At 38.5% G+C, this 23,754-nt stretch overlaps 2 protein-coding genes across 2 annotated transcripts; one reads left to right on the top strand and one right to left on the bottom strand.

Moving 5' to 3' along the window:
* The first annotated feature begins 7,667 nt into the window (after positions 1–7,667).
* LOC103122837 (olfactory receptor 51H1-like) lies at positions 7,668–8,618 on the top strand. The gene is given in 1 exon segment (XM_007533458.2): positions 7,668–8,618. A coding segment is annotated over 1 exon segment (951 nt).
* Positions 8,619–14,597: 5,979 nt separating this feature from the next.
* LOC103122786 (olfactory receptor 51H1-like) lies at positions 14,598–15,554 on the bottom strand. The gene has a single exon (XM_007533404.1). The coding sequence runs from the start codon at positions 15,552–15,554 to the stop codon at positions 14,598–14,600; it is 957 nt and encodes a 318-aa protein (XP_007533466.1).
* Positions 15,555–23,754: the final 8,200 nt, after the last annotated feature.

The following is a 23,754-nucleotide window of genomic DNA, read 5'->3' as shown; positions in this document are numbered from 1 at the left end:
TGGTATGCTTCTAATTCTGCTTTTAAAAACCCCTTCTGTTTCATTTGGTTTAATCCCCCCTGCATTCTGTTTACATAACACTGTATTCTATTTACATAACCTCTGTTAACAAGCACCACCCTCCCTCCAGGGCACTGGTGGTTCAGTGATAGAATTCTTGCCTGCTCTGCCCCCTCTCCTTGTCATACTCTGATTTTCACCAGTCACTTTTCTCTCCACCCTCTCTGCGTCGCATCCTGTTCCCACCCTACTGGGCTAGTATATTTATAAGGACAAGATTGTTTGTAGTTTTTGAATCTAGCTTAGCTTGGTATAGATTGCGCTGCATCCTGCATGAATAAAGAGATACTGCATACAACCCAGTCATGAATCCCAGGTCATCTGTTACCCGCCCGTGAAGCCAGCCCGGCAAAAACAACAAATTTTTACCCAAGCGCCAACATTTGGGATCAGGTTAAGCACACCTGGTTGAGCACACATGTCATAATGTGCAAGGACCCGGGACTGAGCCCTTAGATGCCACCTGCAGGGGGAAAATTTTGTGAGTGGTAAAGCAGTGTTGTGGGTGTCTCAGTCTCCTTCTCTATCATCTCCTTCCCTCTCAATTTCTGGCTGTTTCTATTCAATAAATAAGTAAGGATAATAAAAAATTTAAATTCCAACATTAAATATAAATTCAGGTGCTCTTACCATTATGTTTTGAAGTTACATTTAGTCTAGTAGCAGGGAACTCATTGTTAGCCTACATCAAATTCAAGTTCTAATCCCAGTTAATAGAATGTCCTCAATAGATCTGACCTACTTCTCTAACACCTAATTTTGACTTCCTAGAGATTTTACATAAACTATTCTCCATTTTGTGATACCACCCAGGTCTCATCTTGTTCCACAACTCACCCAAAGCTTGCTCTTATGCTGACAACTACAGGGTCACAACCAGAGATAAAGACCAATAACACTCCACCCAGAATTCCTTCTGGAGTGATCTCTAGGGTGTGACAAAATCACCTTATTGCAAGTTTTAATCAGTCCTCTTTGCCTGGGTCTCAGAGGACCTGGCAAACCTGTGGTGGTAATCAATAATACAAATCAGTCTCAGTCCTATAAGGATGTTGCTTCACTAGCTATATCAAAATGCAAATATACTCCAGTGGGTCATCTCTACATTTGCTCTGGAAGATGAGGAAAGGGGTTTAGTAGAGAAGACTGCCATATATATATATAATATTTTTAAAAATCAGGCTTTTATTTAAAGATATTTTTGTGATAGCATTTCCCACCTGAATGAAGTGGGACTCTCTGATTGTGGTTGACCGTGTACCTCTTAGAGTGCCAAAACTACTGATACTTTTATTTGTACCTAGGGCAGCTCGTAGAGATAGCACAAACATCTCTTTTCCATGGGTTAAAAATGTGTGTTCTCTAAATGCTGGTGTGTGGCTACAGGGCTTCCATTAATTACCCTTCTAGCCCCAGGACCGTCTGGGGTGTAGGCAGTCCAGAGAACAACTGACTATGGGCCAACTACAGGACACTAAAAAATCATTGTGCACATGGGTGTGTGTGTGCGTGTGTGTGCGCACGTGTGCATGTGTGTGCGTGTGTGTGCGTGTGTGCGTGTGTGTGTGTGAATGTGCGCACGCGCACTCGTGCAATGGGTTAGCACAGGTGTGAGCTGTTACTGACAGCTGAGGAAAAAGTGTTAGCGTTCATTTGCAATGTTTACATAGATGAGCTCACCGATATAAAAACTTCCACCCCTTAGTTCATGATTTTCACGCCGATAAAGTTTTTTTTGTTTTGTTTTGTTTCCCATGTGTAAATGAATGAGTCCCATTGTGAGTCCTGGGACTTTTTGCTGTGATTGGGCATCCCCTATCACATTTGCATGTTGTTAGGTAGCTTTGTAAATAAAAGAATATGTTATATAATAGAGATAAGACACTTGAAATTTTACTTTAAAAAATCTATAGCTCTATGTATATATTTAGTTATATCATCTTACAGATTCTTCTGTACAGCATGGAGATCATTTTATACCACAGATTATTTTTATAAAACCTATTGAGTTTGAATAAAGATGATTTTGTAAAAAAAAAAAAAAAGAAAGAAAGAAAGAAAGAAGGAAAGAAAGAAAGAAAGAAAGAAAGAAAGAAAGAAAGAAAAATGAGCTCTCGCTTTCACAAACCTTCTAGTAACTATTTTTCTCTCTTCTCCACAGTAAAACTTTTCCTAAGGTCTGTAGGCTGTGTCACTAAGACCTTCTCATTCACACCTCAAGTCATTTTAGTGAGAGTTCTTGACCATTCTAACTGACTGTCTGCAGGGCTAGCTTTGCCGGTGTTTCTTCCCAGGCTCGTGCTTTCTGGGTTGGAAAGAACTCCACTGGAGCCAACCTGTGCTGCTGCTTACTCAGCGGCATGGGAGAGAGACCAGGAACTCGTGGTGGAGTGGGAATGCAGTGCAATGCCTTTATTGATCAGAGACAATGTCTTTATATATATCATTAAACGGAAGTGGCAAGTGGGAAAAGAAAATGGCTAGGAGAGGGGGTAGAGAAAAGTGTGTGCAGGTAGAAAGCTTCCATAGAAGCTGTTATGAAGGTTCTAACCAGTGGAATTAACCAATACCTTGCAGGCAGAGCAGGTCTCAGGCAAAACAATGATTATGTAAATAGACCACAGCATCAGCAATGCAGGGGAGCTCGCTTAATGCCCAACAACTGTCTTTAAAGATGTCATCAAATGCCTGCTTACTGTTAAAGTCCATGAATTTCCTCATATTACTCTTATTTCTAGATTAGTGTTCCCAACCATAGCATATGATATCATATGTAAGTACAAATATACAGAAAATCATATTTATCAGCATGTCCACAGATTCTTACTCAACATTATATAAAACAAAATCTGTAAAGCACTAGCCCTTACCATATATATGGTGTACATAGCCTCCTACAGTTTGTAATCCAAACAAGAGATCAATGGGTTACTATCACTGCAAGCAACAGTATTGAAATCAGATAAAATTGCCACAGAAAGTCAAACTCAGCCACACAAGATTTTATATAAAGGAAACTTTACATTATTTTCACAAATAATCTGAAGCCTGGTTATTGTTACTGAGATCATACTTTCATCACCTTTCTCATGACTGCTCTTTATATCCCAAGAGATGTGAGAAGTGGCCAGGATACTGAGACCCAGATCTTCCACTTCTCATGATGTCTTTGCTTTTTCCCTCCCACAGAGAACAGGAGATATTTCTTTGCTCATCTTTCCTGTCAGTGAAACTACATCCCTACTCTGCAACTCAGCACCACTGGTGTTCATTGGATCCTCACAACTGCTTATATCTCACTTTAGTTTTCTTTTTTTTATATATTTTTATATTTTTTAACATTTATTTATTTTCCTTTTTTGTTGCCCTTGTTGTTTTTCTCAGTTGTTGTAGTTATTATTGTTGTTGTTTTATTGTTGTAGTCATTATTGAATAAGACAGAGAGAAATGGAGAGAGGAGAGGAAGACAGAGAGGGGGAGAGAAAGATAGACACCTGCAGACCTGCTTCACCACCTGTGAAACAACCCCCCTACCGGTGGGGAGCCAGGGCTCAAACCAGTCCCTGCGCTTTGTGCCATGTGCGCTTAACCCGCTGCACTGCTGCCCGACTCCCTCACTTTAGTTTTCTATTGTTATAACGTGAATGTGCCTGTGATATAAAATAAATGTCATTAAACAATGCATGAATAGGTGGTGAGCAGGTTCTATAGGCAGTTTAAAGACCAACCAAAGATACACTCCTAATAGAGTAATAAGTTACTTCTGTAATTTTAAGAATGGTGAATGAAAGTATCATTACCAAAAGTGAATTAAAACAAATATAAGAAATCATACTTGATTATTGGAATAACATCCTAGAAACCAAAGAAATCCAAAACGTTGCTGTGTTCCTCATACAAAATCTAGGTAATTATATTCTTTCAAAACAATAATAATAACCAGCAGCCCTGCATCAGGGTATATCACAGCACTGTGTCATCATTGAAAATGAAACTGGTTTTGGAATCAGAATACATTGGCTAAAACTGAGCTGAGAGAGAGAGGGAAGTATTGAGCAGAAGATTGGACAGATTGACCGATAAAGAAACAGTTTGGATTTCGTCAGATCATCAGAATGTTCTAGACCCAAGGGATTTTTCCACAGAAACAGTGAAGTAGTCGTAGAACCATGATGACACCCCCCAGAGATTTGAAAAAGCTTCTTAAATGCTTTGTATGCTAGTCTTAAGGGAGAAAAAAAGTCATGTCAGTTCTAAACAGAAGCACAGAGATTTATACAGGTAATACACTGATCTGTTTTTTCATGATCTCCATTTAACTATAGGTATTTCTTTAACTATTCACAATAAGACATTTCATAGTGATTTGGAGTAGCAGAAACCAAAGTAAAAATGAGGGGGATGAAATAGCAAAAGGTAAATGTTGTTAGGCCAAAACAAAGAGATATTAGCAGTCTTTCAGGTGCATGCAGAAGAATTAGCGAAGATCCAATGAGAGACTAAATGAGAATGGAGTTGGGATCTCAGGAAAAGAAGGAGCAGTATATGTAGGTAAAATGGAAGAGAGGGAAGAGAACAGGGTAAAAATAAGAATATGCAGGGGGGAAAAAGGAAGGGGAAAATGAAAGTCAACTATTTTCAAAGGAGTGCTCCAACAATGGAGTCTTAATCAGAGAAGATCAAATGGTTTTTCAAGGCTCCCAATATATACAATCCAAATGGTTCTTCCAAATCAAAACCATCAGAACTACTGGAGAGAAAAGATCATCAGGCCCAAACAAGTAAAGGAGTCTCACTTAACATGTAAAGTATAAAAAGTTCTTTCCTTAAAATGCAATCACAGAGTTAGGTCTGTACCATGAGAGAACTGTGCTTAGATCTAAGTATTGTGATTCATTTTTAGCAAGGTCTAGATTCTGTCAGCAAGGCACAACACCACTTTTGTACATGAACTATATACTTCCTTTCAAGGATGCTTCTAAGAGATAAATATTTGCAAAACAATAACAAAAATTATTTTGTAGTGTTTTCTCCTAAACCACAGATTCTCATCTTATGCCATAGAAACAAGATGTAAAGTGATTCTAAATGAACATCTGGTCCTATATGTCTGACCACACACATGTCCTTCATCCTGCCCCTCTTGGGATGAGTTCCCAATACAGCTCTCGATATTTTCTTTTGGCTTTCTCACAAAAAGTGTCTAGGTAAGAACAAAACACCTTGACATCTCTTAATTGTCAATTGTTATTGCTGGGTTTCAGTGCCAGCACTATGAATTTACCCCTCCATTATTTACAGCAGCCATTATTTTTTTCCTTTTTTTTCCCTTTCTAATTGTTACTAGATAGGATAGAAAGAAATTGAGAGGGAGAGAGAAAGATAGACACCTTCAGATCTGTTTCACCACTCATGACACAGACCCCTTACAGATAGGGAGCAGGGTCTCGAATCCATAACCTTGAACTTAGTAATGTGTGTGCTTAACTAGGTGAGTCATCACCAGACACCCCAACACATAGACATCTCTTAAATTAAACAAATTTTTCAAGAGGTTTTTTTTTTTAGATCATTGTTTTCAATCCATGTTTGCAAGATTATGGAGGAGTTGAAAAGTTTGCAAAACTTCTTGAATGAAGAAAATAGTTATTACACAAATTATCAGTCCACACAAGAAGGAAAAGACCAGATTGTGTGAACAGCATAACAAGGAATAGTACATAATAGAAAGCATCCAAACTGAGAGTAAGAGTGTTTTACAAATGCTTATCACAGAGAAGATGTACCAGTTAGGGGACTACATAGAGAAAAATTCCTCTGGAATAAAAGATATGAACATCCCTTGCCCATGCACCCTGCAGGCAGCTGGGAAGAAGGGCCAGATGCCAAGACATCTGCTCCTGTACCAGTATCTTCCTTTCTACCTGACTGCTAATGCCAAAAATTGCAGATGTGAACACCTGGAGACAATGGCTGACGTAAAACCCCTCACCCCCACTCCCAGTCCACAGAACCCACTATAAAAGATAGAATATTGGGAAATTCTGGGATTCTCTCTCTCTCTCTCTCTCTCTCTCTCTCTCTCCCTCTCTCTCTTTCTTTCTCTCTCTCTCTCTCTCATATTTTTCTCTGCGGTCAATAAGCCTCTAAAGTGTGTATTTTCTTCTCCTCTCTATCCTTGCTTTTTCTCAATAAATAATACTCTCCTTGAAACATGGCTATCTCTTCTGTGTTTCTTCTATGTAGATGTCAGTCTAGCATCTACCAGTGAAAATTAAAGAGGACCTTTGTCTGTTCCCTTTTGCCACTTGTCCCTGTATCTATGTGTCAATTGCTATGCTGTAAACCAATAAGCCCCAATGAAATTATTAAAGAAAAAATGTAATAGTGATTTAGAAAAGACCTACATTAGAAGGTTAGTTATGTTTTTATTGATAAAAGATCTTTGTAGGAGATGGTGAACATCATAAATAGAGAAGTGAAAATTCTAAATGAAAAAATATTCTTGTGAGACTTATGAATGCAAACACCAAAAATCTGGCAATATTAAGGAGATCAAAGAGGGAAAGTTTTAGTAATTCTGAAAAGCTAAATGACTGAAATGTTTAGACTCTATTCTCAGTAGAAAACTATAAAGGAGATTCACTTATAGTGAATAACTCACAGTTCAAATATTAAGGATTGATTCTGATGACCAAATGAAGAGTAATTGGAAGAGATCACTAGTGCATAGAAGATCACTTAAGGATTTTAGGGAAAAAACAGACAGTATTATTTATCAATTATATTAAAAAAAGAGAATAAATGAATAATTTATATGATCTGAACGCAAGTCCGAAAACTAGCTAAATGTTGGTTTGCTAAAAGAAGAAGTTTTGAATGGTGCAAATTTCTGGTATTAGGAGACTCAAAACAAATTCCAGTAAGCACTCCCATAATTGATACGTGGTTGCTCAGACCAATGACCTTTATTCTCTGTTTCTTGCTAATTTAAAATGAGATTATGGGAAAGTATAAAGTGTTCAAATGAGTGAAGTTAAATATTGATGTGAATATTATTATCCAACACTAACTACATCTATATATGTAGGTCAAACAAAGCTAAATAAGTATGAATTTGGGAGAATATTTATGTGTGTGTGTGAAGCAGTGGGTTAGTGGCATGTATGAAATTATAAGTAGGTGTGTATGTGGTATTGTAAATTTAGTCATTTTTATTATTTAATAAGATGTTCTGTATTATCAAGCCCTTAACTCTTTTCTGTCAAACTTTGAGAACTATGAAAGGAAGAGAAATACAAGTTTTCTGTTCTTTAAACACTAATTGTTTTGTCTTATCTCCAATATAAAGACAAACATTATTTTTGAAAAAGAGAAACATATTAAATCCAAGGGAAGTGCCACGTGGCTTCTAGAAAGAAAAATGATAAAATAACTAAAAGAGAAACAAAATACACATGCCATTTTTAATATAATTTCCCCTTTATTGTTCCCCTTACATGTCTATAAAGTTGTTTTCCTCTTTTAATGTTTAAAAACATGTGTTTTCTATCTAGGAGCTGTAAACTAAAAAGCAGCCTCCATCCTTATCCAATGGTGAGAAAAACATGGTGAATTTTAATATTTCACAGGTCAACCACCAAAGTTTCATTTTGACAGGTATCCCAGGGATGTCAGATAAAAACCCTTAGATGGCCTTTCCCCTAGGATTTCTCTACACACTAACTCTCCTGGGAAATGGCACTATCCTAGCTGTCATCAAGGTCGACCAGAGTCTCCACGAGCCTATGTATTACTTCCTTTGCATCTTGGCTCTGACAGACATTAGTCTATCCACGTCTACTTTGCCCTCCATGTTAAGTATCTTCTGGTTCAATGTCCCTGAGATTACCTTTGATGCATGTATCACACAGATGTTCTTCATTCACGGATTTGGAGTGGTAGAATCAGGAGTTTTAGTGTCCATGGCCTTTGACAGATTTGTGGCTATCAGAGACCCACTGCGCTATGCTTCTGTCCTTACTCATGGCGTCATCAGCAAGATTGGGACAATTGTTCTCATGAGGGCATTCTGCGTGGTCTTCCCTGTGCCTTTCCTTATAAAGAGACTGCCTTTCTGCCGGTCCAATGTTTTATCTCATTCATACTGTCTCCACCAGGATGCAATGAGACTAGCCTGTGCCAGCACCCGTATCAACAGTCTCTATGGTCTTATCATAGTCACCTTTACTTTGGGGTTGGATGCCATTGCCATTCTCTTTTCCTATGTGCTTATTCTGAAGACTGTTCTTAGTATTGCCTCGAGGGCTGAAAGGCTCAAAGCTCTCAATACTTGCCTTTCTCACATCTGTGCTGTACTCCTCTTCTATGTGCCTCTCATAGGGGTTACCATGATGCACAGATTTGGGAAACACTTGTCACCAGTAATTCACACACTCATGGGCAATATCTACCTGCTACTTCCCCCAGTACTAAACCCCATTGTCTATAGTGTGAAGACCAAGCAGATACGGAGGCGGATCATTTCTGTGTTCCAGAGAAGAAAAAACAGGGAGTAGTGCCTGTGGAAATAAAGTCAATGTGCAAAACAGAATGAGGAATATTTCAGGCAGTTACATTTCAGTCAAGTTATGCACAGCTGTTAAGATGTAAGAGTAGGAAAGGTTTGTGACTGGAGATGTAACCAGATCATTTTATGCCTTATATTCTTCATATTATAATGCATAGATTTTTATCCAGTATCACACCTGAAAATTGATTTATCTATTTGAAATAAAACTAGGTAGACCCATGTGTTATAAAAGGCCTTACTGGATTATTGGAGTTGGAAGGTTGGCATGCCAGGCCAACCTGGATATATCTCTGGATACAATCAGAAGCAGAAAGGCATTGGCAGCATACATGACATGGTGGCATTGGTTGCATTAGTCGGCCTCCATGTTAACTGTCAGACTCAGGCAAAACTTACTCAAGTCACGGGCCCGATGGTACATAAATAACATAGACTTCCTCCCTTATTTTCACCTTAAAATCACTATTCTCATCTGTACTATTTCTACTTTTTGTTTCCTGCTTACTATATATTTTGTCCTGTTTTACATCTTAACACCTTTCATCCACGAAATTGTAGATGCTACTATGATTCCATCCTGACTTCCCTGGGCAGACTACCTCACCAACATGTCCAAAAACTCCCCTCTCTAGAGCCTTACCTAACTAGGGAAAGATAGAAACTGGCAGGGGGGTATGAATCAACCTATGTCCAGAAGGGAAGAAGTTAAAGAAGCTACAACTTCCTTTTTCTGTACTCCAAAAAGATTTTTGGTCCATACTTCTAGAGGGGGAGAAATGTTAAGGGAAGGTGACCAGAGGGCTCTGAACTCCAATTCCATCAGGACCCAGAGAGAGAAGAGGAAGAAAGGAAGGACATTCAGAAGTAGCAATAGATGTAGTGTGACTTAGTAAAGAAGAGAAGGCAGGATCATAGAAAAAAATTAGCAAATAGATGTAATTACAGATAGTACCAGAAATAATCGGCTCATATCTGTGACCTTGGGAGAATTATTAGTTTCCAGTGTGGGTAATAGAGACACTGAATTCTGATGGTGGGAACAGTGTGGAATTATACCCCTGTTTTCTCATATTTTTTGTAAATAAGTATCAAATCACTAATAAAATAAATATGAATATATTACAATGTATTTGACATTATAGTTTCTCTTCTTTGAAATTAAATAACGGTCTGTTATGGTATAAATTGTCAGATATTTATCTAATTAACTTGGGGACACTTATTCATACAATGTAAAGAAATGCTTTTCTTTATCAATTAAATAACAATTATACCAAAAAGGAATAAAGAATCACTGTAGCCCTATTGGAAAGGGTGGGTCTCAAAGATATTTTTTTCTTAAAATAGAACAGGGAAAACTGTTACAGAAACAAGTAACATTTCTTTTGTCCTGGTGTTTATTGGATGAAGAGTATCCAAGATAAATTAAAGCATGAAAAGCTGAAAGATAAGTCACCTGTTAAGGAATGTGCTTTGCTGTGCACACAACCCAAGTTTGAACACCAGAATCATATAGAAATACTATGACACTAGAAGGAATTATGTTAAGTGAGCTAAGTCAGAAAGATAAAGATGAGTATGGAATGATCCCACTCATCAACGGAATTTGAGAAAGAAGATCTGAAAGGGAAACTAAAAGCAGGATCTGACTAAATTGAAAGTAGGGCACCAAAGTAAAAACCCTGTGGTGAGGGGTAGACATACAGCTTCCTGGGGATTGGGGGTGGGTGGGTAGGGTGGGACACAGTCTTTTGGTGGTGACAATGGTGTTTATGTACACTCCTAGTAAATTGTAGTCATATAAATCACTAGTTAATTAATATGAGAGGGGGAAAATAAATTGTATGTCTCGAAGTTTTTAAAACACAGACTGAATCTTCTTAATATATAGGCTGTGTATTTGATATGCGGATTCTTTCAAAAGTCTAGACCAAGTAGATCAGAGACAACCAGTGGCACAGCTATTTACAAGATGCTGGGTACTATACAGCAAACCCTAACAAAAGGACTTTTCAAAGTTAGCCCAATTACCAAATAATGTGATGATAACAGTAACTGTCCATTGTCTTTTTGAACCCTAAGACAGCAGGAACCTCACATCTCCACTATAGAGCCTATATTTCCCCCAGTCCTGGAACCTTAGGATAGGGCCCACTTTCCCACATGCCTCTCCCAATCCATATCAAATGATATTGCATCTGCTGATCACAACCTAACCAACGCAACGATTGCCACCTCAACATGCTTCAGCTCAGACTGTGTCCAGAGACTTCAGGTGTGGAATGACAACCCTTTAGCTTCATTACTCGGGTGAGACCTTTCCTTTCATAGTATTCTCTAATTCCACCCCAGGTGGATCACTTTCTAAGAAAGTCCCAAAACCTAGATATAGACCAGGTTCTGTGAGAGAGAGCATATGTTCACACGTATCCATTAACAAGTGCAAAATATATACCTGAAAGCAGAAGTACACTAGAGTTTGCAATGAGTATCTCCCTAACACTTCCTCTCCACTATTCCAAGCTTTGGGTCCATGATTGCTCAACAATTTGTTTGGCTTCGTATGTTAACTCTCTTTTCAGCCACCAGGTTCCAGATGCCATCAGGATGCTGGCCAGGCTTCCCTGGACTGAAGACCCCACCAATGTGTCCTGGAGCTCTGCTTCCCCAGAGACCCACCCTACTAGGGAAAGAGAGAGGCAGACTGGGAGTATGGACCGACCAGTCAACATCCATGTTCAGCGGGGAAGCAATTACGGAAGCCAGACCTTCCACCTTCTGCAACCCACAACGACTCTGGGTCCATGCTCCCAGAGGGATAGAGAATGGGAAAGCTCTCAGGGGATGGGATGGAATATGGAGAATGGGTGTTGGGAATTGTGTGGAGTTGTACCCCTCCTACCCTATGGTTTTGTTAATTTATCCTTTCTTAAATAAAAAATAAATTTAAGAAAAAAAAAAAGAAATACTATGACACTGAAGGAAACTCCAGTGCTATAGTGTGTGTGTTTGTGTGTGTGTGTGTGTGTTCTCTCTCTATTCCTGTCTCTCTCACCTGCTCTCTGAAATTAAAAGGATGAAAATATTGACCTGGTTCATGTCTCTGGAGCCCTGCATCACTAGGGAAAGGTAAAAACAAACTGGGCCAACACCCATGTCCAGCAGAGAAGCAATTACAGAAACCAGAACTCCCCACCTTCTGCACCCCCAAAACAACTTTGATCCATAATCCCAGTGGGGGAGAAATGATAATGGGAAGGTGACCAGAGGCCTTTGAACTCCAACTCTGTCAGTAACCTAAGAGAAAGAAGGAAAAAGGGAGGGACTAATGTTATAGCTGTATATGTTACTTGAAAAGGAAAAGAATATGGGACCAAAAAAAGGGACAAATATATATAAATATAGACCGATGGATGTAGAAATAATGGTGGATCCATATCTGCAACCTTGGCAGAACTGCTGTAGCTTATAATGAAGGGATTGGGGATCCAGAACTCTGGTGGTGGGAACAGTGCAGTTATATCCTTGCTATCTTGTAATTTTGTAAATCAGTATTAAATCACTTATAAAAATAGAAGATAAAAAAGAGACAGCTTTAAAAGGGAAAGAGAATGTTGATAATATTGACCTGGGAGCGGCTGATGTGATGAGATCACACATGTGTGGTGACCCAGCACCACAAAAAAGTTTCAAGGCCAGCAAAGCATAAATAAAACAAAGTACTGAAGATTTAAAGAAAACCTCAAAGCAGACAATTGTCTATGAATATTTTACACATATATTTTATCTTAAGATAGATCATTTCTTGTTCCAGGGAGATTTATCAAAGTGTTAAAGTCTAGGATTTGCATAACTAAGGCCACAGAGGTCTCAATTCCTGTATATGGGTTCTCTCTCTTTCTTGCTCTCTCTCTCTCTCTCTCTCTCTCTCTCTTTCTCTCATAAAGTGAACAGATAAACCTGTAACATTTCTCTCTAAGAAATGGGTCCTTGCACACTGTAATGTGAGCACTTAACCAGGTGTGCCACCGCCTGGCCCCCTAAGGATATTTTAACATCATGAAATAAAATTAAATAGCCACATACTGTGTATATGGGCAACCAGTGGAAAGCATCTTTGGAATGTCATTTTTTATTATATTTATTTATTTCCCCTTTTGTTGCCCTTGTTTTTTTATTGTTGTTGTAGTTATTGTTGTTGTTATTGATGTCGTTGTTGTTGGAGAGGACAGAGAGAAATAGAGAGAGGAGGGGAAGACAGAGAGAGGGAGAGAAAGACAGACACTTGCAGACCTGCTTCACCTCCTGTGAAGCAACTCCCCTGCAGATGGGCTCGAACCAGGATCCTTATGCCGGGCCCTTGCACTTCACGCCGCCTGTGCTTAACCAGCTACGCTACCACCTGACTCCCAAATGTCATTATTTTTTATTTACTGATAGGACTACGTAGTGACAAGATCAAATATCAGAGAGAACGTCACTTCAATATATTTTCTAAAAAAAAAAACAAAAACAAAAAAAAACCTACCGACTTGTAACCTCTCTGCTTTGTGTGAAACTCACATATGTAATAAATAAAGTAAATAAAATAAATAAACAAAAAGTCAACCTGCTAATATAAAGAAGTGCTGGTAGCTCAAAGTATACATGTGCCTTTGTTCTTTTTCCTTTATTTAGTTTTCCTTTAATAAAAACCACAATTCTTTTTTTTTAAATTGCCATCAGGTTTATTGCTAGGGCTGGGTGCCAGCACTTGAAATCCCCCACTTCTGTGCCCATTTTTCTGTTGCTTTGTTTTCTGTTTTTAATTTTATTCCTTTCATATTTTTTGACAGGAAAGAGAGAAATTGAGAGGAAGAAAGACACCTGCAGATCTGCTTCAATACTCATGAAGTATCCCTCCTTCAAAGTGAGGAGTGAGGGCTTGAACCCAGATCCTTGCGCATAGTAATATGTGTGCTTAACCTGGTGTGATTCCACCCAGCCCTGATGATTCTTTATACTTTTGTTATGAGTTTCTTCCACACTTCTCCTGTTCCATTTTAGTCCTTTCTCCTGATGTAGATAGTATTTAATACTCTTCAGGAAATCTGTCTGGCCGAGTCTTGATCAGAAAAAATGGTTTGTGGCACAAAGTGTTCAACAACAGTGTGTGACAGTTTCGTAGATGTCTATAATTATCAAGTAAAATAGGCAATGGATCTTAATATTGTCTTCTACTTACTAGATAGTTATAATTACAAGTCCTCTTATTCTTAATGTTTACTATTCTTCGATACTTATAGTTATAAAGCACTTCAGATTATACAAATTATTGCACTTAATTTCATGACAGCAGTAAATGCAAAATGACAATCCCATTTAAAGAAGCTACTGTTAAGATAAAGTAAGAAAAAGACAAAATGCCTCACATGTAACCTTGATCCCAACACTGCACTATACAGTTGACCTCTCCCCAACTGCTTGCATTTATAGTCTTAATCCTAAAATGTGATCATTTTATAAATCGTATTTTAATAATGAATTATAACAAGTGTTATTTTATTATTAAGTGCAGTTCATTTCTCTGTTAAGTTAACGGACATCACTTCTGACTCTTGAGCTAAAAGGTCAGCTCATATTAACTTAATAACCTTTAATTTAAAAGGCCAGTGATCTAGTTTTGTTCCAAAGAATGATTAAAGTGGAATTAATAACATCCTCTGCCTTCAACTGTTATATAACAACTTATAAATTTTGTGCTATAGGAAAATCCACTAAATAATTCTTAGAAGATGTCACTTTTTCTGTAATTCTGTACATGAATAGTTTGACACAGGAAAATTAAAATAGTACTATGAGAACAGATACATCTATTCACCCAATACAAACTACACAGATAATGTGAAAAATAGATTTATTTTTTCATAATCACAACTGATGTTTTAGAGAATAGATTTCTTTCCCTTTCTTAATCAGACCAGATTTAACCTTCTACAGTGATCTTGGTTCGAACAAACATCTGAATGATCTTCTTTCGTATCTCCTTGGTCTTCACAGTGTAGACAATGGGGTTTAGTACCGGGGGTACAAGAAGGTAGGCATTGGCCATGAGGGCATGAGTCAGTGGTGAAAGGTGCTTTCCAAAACGGTGAATGACAGAGACCCCAATTAGTGGCACATAGAAGATAAGGACGGCACAGATGTGTGACACACAGGTGTTGAGAGCTTTCAGTCGGCCTTCCCCTGAGGTAATGGCCATCACGGTTCGAAGGATTAATGCATAGGAGAGGAGGATGGAGAGCGAGTCGGAACCCTTGGTGAAGATGACAGCAATGAGGCCGTAGAGACTGTTGACACGGGTACTGGCACAAGCCAGGCTCATGACATCTTGGTGGAGGCAGAAGGAGTGAGAGAGGATATTAGAGCGGTAGAAGGGAAGCCGCTTGATGAGAAAAGGCACAGGGAAGACCACACAGACTGCCCTTGTCAAGATGGCTGCCCCTGCTCTGCATACCACACCATTGGTTAGGATGGTGCCATATCTAAGGGGATTCCAGATTGCCACAACTCTGTCGAAGGCCATGGCCACCAGCACACCTGATTCAATGGCTGAGAAGGTGTGGATGAAGTACATCTGGACAAGGCAGGCATCAAAGCCAATGAACTTGTAGTTGAACCAGAATATGCCTAACATGGAGGGCAAAGTACAAAGGGCAAGTCCCATGTCTGCCAATGCCAGCATACACAGGAAGTAGTACATGGGTATATGCAGGGATGACTCAGACTTGATGGTGGAGATAATAATACCATTACCAAAAAGGGCAATGGCATAGATAGCACCCAGTGGGAATGCCATCCAGTAATACTTTTGTTCAAGCCCTGGAATTCCAGTTAAGACAAAGTAAAGGTGCTGGTACTGGGAGTAGTTATTATCGGCCATGAATCCAGTAGGGTGTAGGCATAGAAAGGGAGACGTGGGATCCTGATGAGTGACTCTCCTGAAAACAGAATGACAGACATTGACAGTATATCTGAAGCGTCTCTGGAAGTAAAATGATTTTGTATTTGAATAGGAAAAGGATATTATACAAGAGGATTAAGTACCTTAATGGCTATCCCAAGTTATCTTCTGTTGAAGGAGTTTCTGCTCTCCTACAGGAATATATTTGTCCAAGTACAAATATATTCAGTTTAAAGCATACAGTTTAGTGCTGATACATTAGGTAAAATGCCTCCTGGCATTCTTGTCCTTTTCTCTCTCTTTCTAATCAGTATCTTATGAACTGTTGAATGAGAAGCTATGGACATCTTAAGTAAGACATCATCAATATAAAATATGAATTATTTAAATTCCCACAGAGAATGTCATTTCCCTATATGGAGAGTCCTTGACAAATTAAAGCAGAATTACCTTGTGATCCAGAAATACTACCCTTGGGTATTTATTCAAAGAATAAGTGAACACTTATTTGAAGGGAGATATTAACCCCCATGTTCACAGCTACATTATTCATAATAGCCAAAGAATAGAAGCAGCCTAAATTTCCACAGTTAGATGACTGGATAAGGAAGATATGGAATATATATATTAATTCCATGGAATACTACTCTGAAATCATAAAAGATGATATTGTGTCCTTTAGAACAAAATGGATGTAACTAGAGGTGACTATGCTTAGCAAAATAAATAAATGAAAGGCAGTTACCTGGTGGTTTCACTCATATGTGAAATATAGAGAACTAATACACATAAAATTATAGGAAACAAAACAGAAGAAATTGTTTCTAAGACTTTGTGAGAACCATGGTGGTTATCTTTGGGAGGTGAGAGAATGGAGACACAGAACATTGGTTGGAAGTGCAAAGTGAAACTATACACTCTAATCTTACAATCTTGTAACCCACTACTAATTTCAGATAAAAAAGTATGGAAAATAATTTTTAAAATGTTCCTACCCCCATCACACTCCTTATGCCAGGATTTTCCATGTGTCTAGAGTAGGGATAGAAATGACAAAGACAGAAACCTATATCTCTCTGTAAGAATGGTCCTCCTTTATTTCCTCTGAATCTGAGTTTAATATCCTAACTACTCTCAATCAAGAAGCCTCAGATAAACACTTCCAATCATGAGGCATTAAATGTAGTTTTCATCTATAATCTTGAGAAATCTTATTATAAACTAGAAATAAATTATACTTAGGCCAACTGTCTTTCTTAGAAAAAAATCTCATTTTGTGCAACTGAAAATAAGACTAGATTCACTAAAAATCTTTATCAGGATTGTTGGACAATCTCTTTTTGTTAAAATACAAAGATACCTGATAGTCCATTCTGACTGAAAGGTAGCATGGAGAGTTAAGTGTCAGAACTGACTTCCCAGTTCACACTGTCAGAATCTGTAACTATGACTATTTGGAAGGGCCTCAGAGTCCTTTGACTTTCGACTTCAATCTCAGTTAATTGTAAATTCTCTTTGACAAGCTCTCATCTACAAACACTTACTAGATGCCTTTATCAGTTGATTGGTACCAAGCTGGCTAAAAGACAATATAATGTTAAGAACATGGATTCTGGATGCATGTGAAGGTGTTTAAATCAAACTACCCCACTATCCTGAGCACCTTACCTCAAAATGTCTCACTTTATCACGAAGATCCTTTGAAGCTGAGAACAAGGGAGTTTGAGGGGATTTGCTATTTTCCTAATCCTTTGCTGTACTCTTGAAAGAATAATGCTTCCTTAGAGGGCTGAGCAGTGGTGCACCCAGTTAAGTGTGCACATAGTACAAAGCAAAAAGATACCAGTTCAAATCCCTTGCTCCCCATCTTTAGGGTGGTTGCTTCACAAGTGGTGAAACAGGTTGGCAGGTGACTGATTTTCTGTCTCCCTCTCTATCTTCCTTTCCTCTCTCAGTTTCTTAATTTCTCTCTGTCCTAGTCAAAAAAAAAAAAAAATGGCCACAGAAGCAGTGGATTAGTAGTGCAGGCACCAAGCCCCAGCAGTAAACCTGGAGGCAAAATAAATAAATGAGTAACCAAATATAAATAAAATAAAGAATGTTTCCTTTGATGACCTATTACGATAGAAGAATGCATTTAAGGTTTGGATGTTGACCACTCTCTCAGAGAGAGCAACCTTTCTGTCTGAGAAGTACATTTTCCTTTTCAGACTAGAGCAGTGTCAGTCTCCTCTTATCCTCTCCATTCAGTGAATAGGACAAGCTTATCTCACCCCTTGGTTTAGGATTCAAGTCCTTTTCTCCCCAACCAATTGTAGACCCTTCATAATCAGTATAGCTCTCACATCTACACTTTATTAAGATTTTTCCTTGATGACCCACATAATTCCATTTTTTTATTATTTACTTATTTTCCTTTTTGTTGTCCTTGTTTTTTATTGTTTTTGTAGCAGTTATTGTTGTTATTGATGTCATCATTGTTAGATAGGAAAATGGAGAGAAATGAAGAGAGGAGGGGAAGACAGTGAGGGGGAGAGAAAAACAGACACCTGCAGACCTGCTTCAGGTCCTGAGAAAATACTCCCCTGCTGGTGGGAAGCCAAGGGCTAGAGCCTGGGGCTTGAACCATAATCCTTACACCTTCCTTGAGCTTTGCACCACATGTGCATAACCCGCTAGGCTACAGCCCGACTCTCCATAATTTAGTTTTGATTGCTCACCCAACCTAAGAAGAATCCTGAGGAATAGGAATTCTTCCTCTGTGCTCTGACACACATTTTGTAAAAAAAAAAAAGATTCTATTCTCCCTACTCCTCAGTACAGTAGTGTGTTTGGAATAATAGTGCCCATTTCATGGGATCATAATGATGACTAAAATATTCAAAAAACATAATGTATATTTTTTATTACGATTATTGGCAGGGGGATTTTTCTTCAAATCTTCTTATTCTTGCTACTGGGGGTTATGTTTCTTGACTTTTTTATTTTAGATTCTTTATTCAGTGTTCTTTAAGTTAATGGAAATTAAAACTATCTTCTTTTTAAAATTATTTATTCATTTTCCCTTTTGTTGCCCTGGTTTTTTATTGTTGTTTTAGTTATTATTGTTGTTCTTATTGATGTTGTTGTTAAATAGGACAGATAGAAATGGAGAGAAGAGGGGAAGGTAGAGAGGAGGAGAGAAAGACACCTACAGACCTGCTTCACTGCTTTTGAAGTGACTCCCCTGCAGGTGGGGAGGTGGGCTGCGAACCAGGATCCTTATGCTGGTCCTTGTGTTTCGCACCAGGTGTGCTTAACCTGCTGTTCTACTGTCCGACTCCTGAAAACTTATCTTCTATCAGCAAAGAATAAATTTCATTTTAAATAACTTGACACTTTGAATACTTCATACTCTGTTCAGCAATTATTGCGTGACTCACATGCCTATGTATACATTTCTGATTAATCAAGCCATCTTCAAGATCAATCTCTCTCTCTTCTCTCTCTCTCTCTCTCTCTCTCACACACACACACACACACACACACACTTTTGAAACCTCCCAAAATCTCCTTAATATTTCTGATTCAGATACTTCCCTGCCTTTTCTGTAAAGTATAATCTTCTTGTCATTGCTCTTCTAAAAGAGGGCTTAGCTGAAAAAAAAAATAGCTTAGCTATTGGTACAAATACCTAGCCTATTAGTTGACATTTTCTGTCCAAATAAACCATTGCCTTAATTGTGTTAGTTCTGAGAAAGAAGTTTTATGTTTTTAAAGTAATTGTAATATAATGGAAATAAGAGAGAGGATTAGTAGGTAGAAAAATGAGAGGGACAAAGAAAACAAAGTGGAAGGAAAGAGGAAATAAAGAACGAAGGAAGGGAGAAAAAGCAAAAATTCAAAGACCAGCAAAGATGAAAGTCAATATACTTGCCCTGAGGAAAACATCTAGTTGGTAACAAAACTGATGAGAAGATAGAAAGTCACAGTCTTGTTAAAGACTGTTACAGGTGAGGCCAATGGTATTTGCACAGCTCCCTGGTATAGGATGATGAACCTACTTTGAGAGTGGAAAACACCCATCTTGGTGAGATGGGAAATTGGACCCATGTGCCAACAACTGTGCTGTAAACCATTAACCTCCCAATAAAATTTTTAAAAAGACAAAGTTACAATTAAATCCCTTAAGGTACTTACTCCCTATATGTGTTCTTTGATTTTTGTTCTTTATGCATATTGACCGGACTCTAGACAAAATATAAAGTTCGTATTTACTCCTTAAAGATTAGACTTAGATCAGAAAGTCTTCTTTTCAGAGTCCTATCTATCCAACTGCAATCTAAGCTGGCATGTTTACAGAAAAACAAACTAAATAACTGTTTTATATCTTCCCCTAGAATACCACAGACTATGTGACTTCATTATACATCCCAGATCAATGAGTAGGAGAACAAAAATTAAAATTGCTAATTTTTGTTACACAAGTAACAGAAAAAAATTTTTTTAATGAACAAAGAAATACACTCTGGTTGCTGGAAGTACTCGGGAGACTTCCATGATTTCACACACTTTAAAATATTTATTGGCAATAGGATAAGATTGAGGCAGGCCTGGAGTTGTACCCCTCCTACCCTATGGTTTTGTTAATTAATCCTTTCTTAAATAAAAAAATAAATAAAAATTAAAAAAAAGATTGAGGCAGGCCTTAAAAGGTTGTGTGATCAATAGAGAAAATCTGAGGAAAGAGGGGGGGAAAAAACCCTTCTGGTGTGGAAATTAACCATAGAATCAAGTAGTAAAATTTCTCAAGGGAAAAATTTCCAAATACTCATCACTCTGAGGTTCTATATAAAAGAACTTTTCAAGCTCAATGTTTCATGCAGGCATACTCACGCAAAACTGAATTGCTGACAGTTCTGTCTCCATAAACTCCCTACTTTCAAAGGCAACACATTTGCTACAATTAGTCCTTAGAAAAGGGGGGACCATTGACTATGCATACATGATTAAAGATTAATTATTAATAATTAAAGATTAAAGATTACCATGCATGATCAAAGATGTCTGCAAGTGTGTCTCTGTTTCTCTCCCTCTCTAACTCCCCTTTCCTCTTGATTTCTGGCTGTCTCTATCCAATAAAGATAATTTAAAAATAAATAAATAGGGAGTCCGGCTGTAGCGCAGCAGGTTAAGCGCAGGTGGCGCTAAGCACAAGGTCCCGCATAAGGATCCTGGTTCAAGCCCTGGCTCCCCACCTTCAGGGGTGTCACTTCACAAGGGGTGAAACAGGTCTGCAGGTGTCTATCTTTCTCTCCCTCTCTCTGTCTTCCCCCTCCCCTCTCCATTTCTCTCTGTCCTATCCAACAACAATGACAACAATAATAACTACAACAATAAAACAACAAGGGCAACAAAAGGGAATAAATAAAATAAAAATAAATATTAAAAAAAATTTTTAAATAAATAGATAAATAGAATGAAGAACAAAGGAGAGGTAATGGGACAAGAAATAAGTGGTTAAGGGTAGTTAGGAACTTCAGTGATGGTCTCTTCAAATATAAAGTTGATAAACCTCCTTTATTTTTTATTTTATCTAACACTTACCTGGTTGAAAGAAAATTCTTAAGTTGCCTGAGAATTACTAGGTAAAACCATTGCTATCTTTCAGGTAATATCTTTTATCATCTGAGTAGCTCCAAAACTCCACCCTACACCAGACCACAGAGATTTTCAAAGAGCGAAAAATGAGGTTATTCCCCCAGGCTTCCAAAATCAAGGCTATCTCTCCAGGGCTTTGCATTCATCCCTAGATGATTATGTATGGGAAAGGGGAATTATCAAGGAGACTACTAGGGGAATTCCAGATGCTGCTTAGCATTCACTCAATTGAAGTTCTCTCAGGACCACGTCTAGCCAAACTCACTCTTCTTCAAGAGATTTATTTATTATGTATGAGAGAGAGAGAGACCAGAGAGATCAAACCCAAGCCTTGACACATTTAAATCCTGTGCTTCACCCACTGAGCATCTCCGACATAGCCCTCACACACGAAATGAATGATAGTTGTTTTTATTTTTCTCAAAACATAGAAATACTAGCAGCTAAGGGCTGGGTGGTGGCACACCTAGTTAAGGGCACATATTACAATGCTCAAGAACCCAGGTTTGAGCCCCCGGTCCCCACCTGCAGGGGGAAATCTTTTCCAGTGGTGAAGCAATGCTGCAGGTGTCTCTTTGTCTCTCTCCCTCTCTATCATCCCTTCCCTCTTGATTTCTGGCTGTCTCTATCCAATAAATAAAGATAATAAAAAAATTTAAAAAGAAAGACTAGCAGCTAAAAATACTCCAATGAAAAATGACTCCCTGTGTTTCCCATTCATAATCATTCCTAAATTATAAATCATTCCTAAATCGTCATTTTTCAGTTTTCAGGTCACCCTAAGTCCAAGTGTGCTCCACACAAAATGAAAACAAGAGAATGTCCAAAATACTGTAATCAATACAATGATCAATCATGAGGTAATACAAAGCCGACAATATCTACTTGTCAACTGCAACTACCAATACTGTCCATTCTTGAAACTGATAACACTGATATTCATAGTTAATTCTGAGGTGTATTAGATATGTGATTTATCCCTTTACTTTATAAACTTCCATTATCATAATCCTCATACTTTTGTGAGGTGAGTATCATATCATCCATGTTGTTATAGAATGGAAAAGGGTATTATACTGGGGAGTGGACTTTTATGAAACTGTAAGAGTATACAACTACTTAGAAATTAGAACTGAACAATAGGGCACCAAAGTAAAAACCCTGGGTTGAGGCTCGTGAGGGTGAATGTTCAGCTTCATGTGGCTGGGGCAAGGGGGAGGGGTGAGGATGGGATGGGACACAGTCTTTTGGTGGTGGGACCGGTGTTTGTGTACACTCCTGTTAATTTGTAGTCATATAAATAACTATTTAATTAATATGAAAGGGGAAAATTGATTAAATATCTCAAAACTTTAATGCACAGACCATAGGGTAAGTCTTTGATATGTTGTCTCTCTTAAAAGCTTAGACCAGGGAGAACAGAAGTTATATACAGTTATACACAAATAATGTCAAAGGACATAAATTATGGTGATGTTGTGTATGATACAGCAAATCCTAACAAAGGGATATTTCAAAGTTAACCCAATTGCCAAATAATTTGATTACAGTAATAATTATCTATTGCATTCTTAAACCCTAACACAGCAGGAACCTTCTGCTTCCACCATAGAGCCCATATTTTCCCCAGTCCTAGAACCTCTAGGGTGGGGCTCACTTTCCTGCATGCTTCTCTCAATTCATACCAAATGATATTGCATCTGCCAATCCCAAAATAACAATGCAATGAGTACCACCTCAGCATGCTTCACTTCAGACTGTGTCCAGAGACATCAGGCATGGACTGTCAACCCTTCAGCCTCATTACTCAGGTGAGGCCTTTCCTTTCATAGGATTCTCGAATTCCATTCCAGGTGGTTCACTTCTTCATAAAGTCCCAAAACCTAGATATAGACCAGGTCCCATGAGATGGAGCATATGTTCACATGTATCCATAAATTAGGGCAAAAGATATACTTGAAAGCAAAAGTACACAGTTCTTCTTCTAGCATTTGCCCTTCTTCCGTAGCCAGTCAACAGCGTCAGGTTGAGCCTGATGTAAAGTTTCGAGACCTGCTTTGAATCTGGAGAGGTGGCAGTCATTGACTATGTGGGTCATAGTCTGTCTGGAGCCGCAGGGGCAGTTCGGGTCGTCTCTGGCTCCCCAGCGATGGAACATAGCAGCACACCGGCCATGGCCTGTTCGATAGCGATTGAGGAGGGCCCAATCTTAACGTGCTAGGTCAAAGCCGGGTTGACGCTTGCAGGGGTCTGTGATGAGGTATTTGTTCTTTACCTCAGCTGACTGCCAACTCTGTTTCCAAGAGTCTGGAACAGAAAAGTTCAGTGTAGGCGAAGGGGACCAGATTGGGTGACGAGACGTCAAGCGTTGGACAGGGTGGGTGAAGATATCCGCATATATTGGCAGGTCCGGTCGAGTGTAGACATGGGAAATGAACTTAGATGATGCCACATCCCAATGAATATCTGGCGGGGCGATGTTGCTAAGAACTGGCAGCCATGGAACTGGGGTGGAACGGATGGTTCCAGAAATTATCCT

Source organism: Erinaceus europaeus, chromosome 17 (genome assembly GCF_950295315.1).
Source record: "Erinaceus europaeus chromosome 17, mEriEur2.1, whole genome shotgun sequence".
In the NCBI taxonomy this organism is placed as follows: domain Eukaryota; kingdom Metazoa; phylum Chordata; class Mammalia; order Eulipotyphla; family Erinaceidae; genus Erinaceus; species Erinaceus europaeus.
Note: the sequence above shows the minus strand (reverse complement) of the source record. Positions and strands in the feature narration are given on the sequence as shown.